The sequence below is a fragment of the Nilaparvata lugens genome, chromosome 11 (assembly GCF_014356525.2).
Source record: "Nilaparvata lugens isolate BPH chromosome 11, ASM1435652v1, whole genome shotgun sequence".
NCBI lineage: Eukaryota > Metazoa > Arthropoda > Insecta > Hemiptera > Delphacidae > Nilaparvata > Nilaparvata lugens.
Window position 1 is genome coordinate 13,181,154 of NC_052514.1, and position 8,529 is coordinate 13,189,682.

Sequence of the window (8,529 nt, forward strand, 5' to 3'; positions counted from 1 at the left end):
CTCTCAGTATCGATCTATCTCTTAATCGATCTTTTCAGCTCGATACTCAAGCAAATTCCCAATCGATCAAAATATAAAATGATAGCATTTTTTCAATGTTATCAATATTCTGTTATTGTCTATAGCCATAGCCACATCTATAGGTGCGTACAGACTCTCGCTCTGCTCCGCAACCGAACGTCACTCCAGCAGAGCGATTGATGATCGACCGGCGTGCAACAATGGTTCGACCGGGGAACGCGAGAAGATCTAACATCTTCCGTAACGTTCATGATGGGTGCGTGGGCGGTCCGACTGTGGTTCGATGGTGGTACGAGGGCGGTACGATAGCGGTACGAGGGAGGAGCGTGCTCGGTGGGGGTTGGGGACCAGAGATTCAATGTTTGATTTTTCTTTATTATTTTTGTTCTTTCAACAGTAGTTAGAGTATAAGTTAAATTATACAAAAAGATACACATTATAGAAATATAACCACAGATACCCGTGGGGGAATAGGAGTTCCACACCTAGAAGCTAGAAATATCAAAAATTGTACGCTAGGACTATTTCGAGAATTTATTGCAAGTTGCTAAATTGGAGTAAATAATGATGGAAGGCAGGAGAAATGTATAGAATATTCCTCAAAGATTAACAAGAAGTTTCTCTCACAATAGATTGCTAAAAACTATTGATAGGCTAATCTAAATAATATTAATATAATGAATCTCTAGTGAATTAAAACTGTTTGTGATACAATACAAAATTTATACAGTATTCATAAGGATTGAACTCTCAACAGTCCATAAAGTAAAATCAATTAGTCCCTCTCAACTTGTATCCCATCTTATTCTAAATAAGTGATAAAATCTATAATATGCCATGAGGCTTTTTGAATTAATCAACGCAGCCATATTAACAACAATAACTTCATCATATGGAGCATAGCAGTTCAAAGGGTTTTGCAAAGTCAATATTGTCGTTTTGTTGTTGAAGAGGTGGTAATTTAATGAAAATTTAATTGTCATGAAGATGGGATCATCAGAATGGATCTTTTCACATTTGAGGAGGCAGCTCTACCAGCTGAGCTATACCAGACAACCTCTGACATTCAGTCCTGAATAAACTAGTACATGATGTACAAATGAAGAAGAACATTTCTCGGGTGATTAATAATATTAATTTGTCAACATAATCAATGAATGGATGATAATTCTCATTAAACCCACTTTTCAGAGAGAGAAGAAAGAATCTAGCATCGTTTCCACACATTTTCTAGACAATTGTATCAATTGTTGTTCTAGGGATTACATTGTCAATATTGCAGGTAGCTTACACTTTCCATCTGCTTTACACTAATACTGAACTCAGTCATGGAGATAAATAAACATTGCAATGAAAATGACATTCAATTGAGAAAGATGATAGATAATTTGAGTCAGTGGGTGAGAATTTTGTAGTTGGCAACAGTGAACCAGTCAGCATCCAGAAAACATTTATCATTTTCCAAACACTGCCAAGTGATTTAATTGGAATACATTCATAACTGAATACTTGACACATGTCTATCAGTCTAATAATTATTACTCAATGCTTAAATTCAATGAGCTAAAAATTAATTTTATAAATCAGATGAACCTTGATTCATGTATGAATCTCCCAACAAGACAATCTTTCTGGGTTGTAAGATTGAATGGATAATTATCGATTTACTAGCACTCTACAACTAAACACTTTACATATGACAGTGAGTCTGGGAATGACCATTCAGATTAAACATAATTCCACAAGAACACTATAAACTGGCGGACTTGGCTGACATATAACAGTTGTGAGGCTCATTGGTGTCTTAGAATATCAGGTAGCCTACCGTATGTTCTCCCATAGAAGACAAGGTACTATATTATGTACTTACAATTTTCCAAGCGAAACTTAAGTTTTTAATTCAAAATTTCAATTCAATAAGAATATCTCAAAGTATTGACAAATAGAGCTTATTTCTCGGTTCTCGAGTTTTTAGATGGATGACTTTTGATGTTTTTAATTTTTTTACCGCTTTCCTCCCTTGGATCCAACTCCAACGACACGATTGGATTCAAATGAAACAATAGTAGCTTTATAATAGTTACTAAACTTATTTAGTGTCTTATTATGTATTTTATAAATTTGTGATTTATATAATTGAATATATGTAGATTCATTGTAACAATGCAGAAATTCATATTGTAAACGAATAAAACTGCAAATAAATTTGGAAAAATATTATGTGTAGATTGCTTTGAATTTTACGAATTTACAATTGAAGAGGCATGAATATTCTTTTCATTTAACGAGAGTGGGAGAGCTCCTTGCAAGACCAAGTTTCAAGGATAAAGCATTAGAAACTCACCAACTTGTTGCTTTGATTTCTGCAGATTAATATTTCTGGATAAGTTAATATGAGGAGAGAAAAGTAAATCTGGCAGATGGATAAAGACATAGACTCAACTTGCATAAAATTGCACTCATTAATCCCAATTGATGTTTCAATCTGCTAAGTGCTAAACCTTCATGTCATCCTCGTCAGTACAAAAAAATGTACTGAATTGAAATTTACTCAATTAAGTTACAATAAATGATTAAGCGCACGAGAATCTGACACCAATCACACAAATCTCAATAGCAAAACAAAACAATGTCAATAGAACTATTATACAATTATTTTTCAACGGTGTGCGTTCTAATATTATGTGCCTTATAAGTACATGAATCAGCACATTAAGTAACATTTATCTCAGAATTATTTCTTCACACAGGCTTTTTCCCCAGTGTGTTTCAGTCTGATATGACTCTTCAAACCACCTGATTGAGCACATTTGTAGTCACAAAATTCGCAACTAAATGGTTTTTCCCAGTGTGTGTTCTAATGTGTGTCTTCAAAGCAGAAATCCATGGACTTTTATAGCTGCAGTCAGCACAGCTGTAGAGCTTGGTCTCTTTGCCAGCTACAGTTGGCTCAGTGCACTTTTCCACTGGAGGGATTGAATGTGCATCCAGTCCACCCACTTCTGTTGCATTGGCAGTGTCGCTGATAGAAGGCCACATCTCTGCTTCACTCTTCACTGCGCCAAAGTCAACTTCTGAAATGTCTTCTAAATCTTGGGAATCTACAAAAATAAACATACAACATTACTTGAGAAAATATACAACAAACTATTCTTGAACTAATGGAAAATAAATTTGAATAATTGCAATATATCAGTAATTTCCATCTGTAGACTGGCTGGCTGTATATATGGCTTCGTATAAAATGTGCGCAGCTATCCAGAGATTGTCAGTTTGGTTTAAGGATAAGCATTCCTGACCGGCAATTAGTAGGTACTGGGTTCGATTCCCAGGCTGACAGATACTTTTTGAATAGTAGCGCGCATCGAATTTCCATCTGGCTGTTTACCCTGTTGTCAATATTTGCAGTAGCAGAAAGAAGTCTTCGTGGTGAATTACAGCATTTAATTTGTTTTCGTTTAATAATAATTATTCTTGAACAGTGTTTCTCAGTTCAATTTGAAAGCTTATTTGATTCAAGTATGTGTTGTCAAATACATTAATTTCTTTGATATGATTAACAAGACACCTTATTTTATCTTACCTTCTTCTTTGATGAATATTAGATTGTAGCCAGGGATTAAATAATGTTGTTGGCTGAAGTCATTATCGGTTGGAGCGAATGCAGTGCTGCACTCTGGCGCTGGTTCTTGGCTGCTATCTACTGCAACTGTCGCCATCTGCAAATATATTCACATCACAACACTGCTCATATACAAACAGTGGTACTATGATCAAATGAGAGCAGAGTTTGGGAACAAGCATTTCATTGCTACGTCAACATACAGACTCAGAAATTTATAGCTCTGGAAATATATGTTCATTAAGTAGATTAGAATAATTATTTTTCTGATCAAAAAATGTAAATTTATCCTAATACTACATCACTACACTCCCCACTACAAACTTATTAATCTGACTGCCAATTGTCAAGTGGTTGAAATAGAAAATTCAAATATGGTGAATGGTATTATTATTATTAATGATATTATTTATTTAATGGTGAATAGTATTATTTGAGAAATACAGAAGTACTTATGAAATTGGAACTATGCATGTTTATCATGCATGTCCTGGCGTTTTTAAATAGAATGACAATAAAACAGTGCTCGTTAATAGGATGAATTTGTCAATTGATTCGAATCCTGTATTGTTTCCCTGCTTAATGTCAACACTTTCACAAAATGAATTTTTTACAAATTTTATAACATTACTTCTCCCTAGGAGTTCATCATTTGAGTCAAAAAGGGTTTATATATTGTTGATTTTGTTTTCAAAATATACTTAACAATATTTCAAGTCAATAAAAGGATCTATAGAGATTGCTGTTTTTATTTTTGAAACAGTAAAAAATCGGTTACACAGATAAAATTCATAGTGGTTGGAATTTATCTAGCAGATTGATTAAGTGTCGAATAAGTGATTATTGATCAAGTGTTTCAACTGTTGAATATTTATATGAGAAGCATAATATCTTCGATTTTAGAGGAAGCGACTGTCTTCTAATAATAATTTTCAATTACTGTACTCTAAATTTATTTTTAGTAAATAAAGCTGTAAGGTGTGCTCCTACACTAACTAGTACAGTCTTGACAAAAAGTTAAATTAGCTGCAATAATTTGACTGTTTGACAGTAAATTATTCGTTTTAAAAACTATTTTATAGTCTCACAAACACACTATCCATTCATACAACATTTGCAAATTAGTTTAGCAAATCAACTAACTAAGCCTAAAAATTACCATGAAACTTACTAAACTATACACATTTTTACACAGAATTAATACACTAGAAATTATTACATCAATTGCTGACTTCATTGATATGGAAGTAACAATCATAATTCTATTCTTCAGATTAAACATCACATAAATGTATTTATATTACAGCAGCGAGATTAATAGTATTCTAGGATTTCCCTCGATTCATATGGGATTAAAATAATCCTAAAAAGTTTCCAACAAACATTGGAAATATCAATTGAATATTTTTTATTCCATTTCATGAAATGTTTCATTTGAAGATTTCATTTTCATAATAGTCATCTAATTTGAATTTCCATCATACCAGTGAAAGGAGAAATCTGCAATCCCATTATTTTATCTTCATCTCAAGCCAAAGGATTCACAATCATACCGGACTCTTCAAAATTCATATTTTTTCATTAATTGAATACATATTAAAACAGCATATTGATGAGCTCGTATCAAGAAATTATTCATATTTTCAATGAATTGTTTAAGAATACAATAATTAAACCCTGATAATTGAATGTCTTCAAATTTAGTATCACCCTGATCAATTCTTAACAGACAATTTTAATCTTTCATGTTAATGCATAACTATAATTCTATTTTATTATTGAATAGAATAAATAAAACCAATTTCCAAAAAAAGTTTTATATAGGGCTATTAGACCAATAGTATTTTGGATATCACAGAATTCTGAAACTTATTTTCAATAATAGTTTTGCAGTTCTATCACTAGTTAATTATCGTGCCTTGGAAGTCCAGAATTCTTTGTAAAATGTATTATTAGATTTAAGTATGTGTTGTCAAATACATTAATTTCTTTGATATGATTAACAAGACACCTTATTTTATCTTACCTTCTTCTTTGATGAATATTAGATTGTAGCCAGGGATTAAATAATGTTGTTGGCTGAAGTCATTATCGGTTGGAGCGAATGCAGTGCTGCACTCTGGCGCTGGTTCTTGGCTGCTATCTACTGCAACTGTCGCCATCTGCAAATATATTCACATCACAACACTGCTCATATACAAACAGTGGTACTATGATCAAATGAGAGCAGAGTTTGGGAACAAGCATTTCATTGCTACGTCAACATACAGACTCAGAAATTTATAGCTCTGGAAATATATGTTCATTAAGTAGATTAGAATAATTATTTTTCTGATCAAAAATGTAAATTTATCCTAATACTACATCACTACACTCCCCACTACAACTTATTAATCTGACTGCCAATTGTCAAGTGGTTGAAATAGAAAATTCAAATATGGTGAATGGTATTATTATTAATGATATTATTTATTTAATGGTGAATAGTATTATTTGAGAAATACAGAAGTACTTATGAAATTGGAACTATGCATGTTTATCATGCATGTCCTGGCGTTTTTAAATAGAATGACAATAAAACAGTGCTCGTTAATAGGATGAATTTGTCAATTGATTCGAATCCTGTATTGTTTCCCTGCTTAATGTCAACACTTTCACAAAATGCAACTTTTCTCTCTACTATAAGATCACATGAACCATCCAATTCACCCTGCAATCATCATATCACTTCAAATATCGGGGCACAGTGCTTCACTCGTTATTTATTTATAAACATAACACAATTCTTTAAAATGATTGGGGAAGGACTAACAGGCACAGCCCAAAACTGTTTCTTCCCCCAAATTTTGATTTATACACTATAAATGGTCCAAAAAGAGGTTATGTTCCATTCACTTCAATCAATTCTCAGTCCAAATATTTGAAAACAGAAAAGTTCTAATTTAGATTGTTTACAAACCAAATTGAATAACAAAATAACACTCACTAATCACTTAAAACTGTAAAATAATGATTAACTTTGAATATTATGATATACCATGTCATGTCAACAAATCAGATTATTTTGATCGAGTCTATTAATTTGTCTAGATTTCTCGCGAGATACGGTAAGCTGATTGATTACACAGTTGATCTCCCACACAGGCACACGCATCTTCTGTTATATACAGACGACGAAATTATCATCTGTTTTCCAAGAATGAATTATCCTTTTCATGTCCTTCAGCGAGTTTTCCCAGGGATGAGATATAGTGCAATCGAATTTTTATATCATAAACCTACTATGTTCCAAATTTCGTGAGAATCGTTAGAGCTGTTTTCGAGATCCGGTCACATACATATAATATATTATAATTATATACATCTAAACATATATACAGAAATTGCTCGTTTAATAATATAGGATATTGATAGCCAATAGAAACATCAGGAATGATAACAATACCACTCATTGCTTTCTCAATGATACACTATCAGTTCAATATTAAAACTGCATTTTTACTACCTACTTATTTCATGTATTGTTGCTATGTTACACATTTTGATAAATTTTGTGTATTATGTATTGTCAGTGAAGCTTTAGATGCAATCAGAAACAATGGCAAGAAATATATGAGGATAATTGGTTGATATACAGGGTGTTTCAGAAGTAGTGTCGAGAATTTTAGGGTATTGTACCTGGATGCTAGGATACTACAAATGTCATATTTGAAGTGTCCAAAACTCAGCGGTTATCCTTATAGCTGCCATTTTGTTTTTTTCACTTAAAAATTTTTATCTCAAGAACGAAATGTTGTATTGATCTGAAATTTGGCATGAATATTTATGCTATAAAGACTCAACTATAAAAAATAAAAAAAAATTTTCGTTGAAATTTTTCAAAATGGCGGCCATTTTAAATTTTTGATGGCGAATATCTCGAAAACCGTCCATTTTACAGAGTCTGCACCTTTCAATCATGGACCGTCGAACTGCTATAAAAGCATTTTCATCATCTTGAATGGCACCTGCTGCAGCAACCACTCTTGCCACAAGGTCTTCTTCGTTTTCTACTGGCGTGCTGTAAACAAGGTCTTTCATATGGCCCCAGAAAAAAAAATCTAAAGGGTTGAGGTCAGGTGAACGTGCGGGCCACGGTACTGGTCCACCCCGCCCATCCACCGCTGACGATAGGTCATGTTCAGAAGTCCGTAACAACATTTCCGAAATGAGCAGGGGCACCATCATGTTGAAACCAAATATTATATCTGTTTGCAAGAGGCACATCTTCCAAAAGTTCTGGTAGTATGTCTCTTAAAAAGTAATGTACGTGGGAGAATTCAGACGATTAGGAAGAATGTATGGTCCAATCACGCGATTACCTAAGATACCCGTCCAAACATTCAGCGAAAATCTATGCTGATAACCACGCACTTTGACCTCATGAGGATTGTCTAAGGCCCAGACGTGACTGTTGCGAGAGTTGAAGATTCCTTCTCTTGTAAAGCTGGACTCATCGGTAAATAACACATTTTCTAGAAAATTTGGTTGGATAATGTCTTGCTGAAGAAACCAACGGCACAGTTTACTCTTGGCTCATAGTCGCGTTCAACCAATGAGTAACTTTTTGAAAGCGGAAGGGGTGAAGTCTTTCCTTGTTTAGTACACGCCACACAGAAGAAGCACTTGAATTGATTTGCTTTGCAACTGCTCTCGTACTCGTTCTAGGATTGAAATCGAATTTCTGCAATACTTCCTCTTCAAGCAACCATTTCGAACTGGAGGAACTTGCTCGAGGCCTACCTGCAATTACCCTGTTCCGTTCAAATGAACCAATTTCTCCTCCGCCTATTGTTGATTCTTGTAAACCTTGTCGGAAGGAGACGGCGTTTGGGGAAATGCAGCTG

General features: G+C 33.7%; 1 protein-coding gene across 1 annotated transcript; it reads right to left on the reverse strand.

Moving 5' to 3' along the window:
* Positions 1 to 375: 375 nt before the first annotated feature.
* Positions 376 to 5,842, reverse strand: LOC111045999. Its single transcript, XM_039437618.1, has 3 exons — positions 5,670 to 5,842; positions 3,605 to 3,740; positions 376 to 3,122 (listed from the first exon to the last, which is right to left on the reverse strand). The coding sequence occupies exons 2-3, from the start codon at positions 3,738 to 3,740 to the stop codon at positions 2,809 to 2,811; spliced, it is 450 nt and encodes a 149-aa protein (XP_039293552.1). The 5' UTR covers positions 5,670 to 5,842; the 3' UTR covers positions 376 to 2,808.
* Between the last annotated feature and the right edge of the window lie 2,687 nt (positions 5,843 to 8,529).

Bases quoted from the DNA above. Each gene is read 5' to 3' on its own strand.
- LOC111045999 (XM_039437618.1), bottom strand. From the start codon at position 3,740: ATGGCGACAGTTGCAGTAGATAGCAGCCAAGAACCAGCGCCAGAGTGC. The intron at 3,123-3,604 runs GTAAGATAAAAT...TTATTTTTGTAG, and splicing joins AATATTCATCAAAGAAGAAG to ATTCCCAAGATTTAGAAGAC.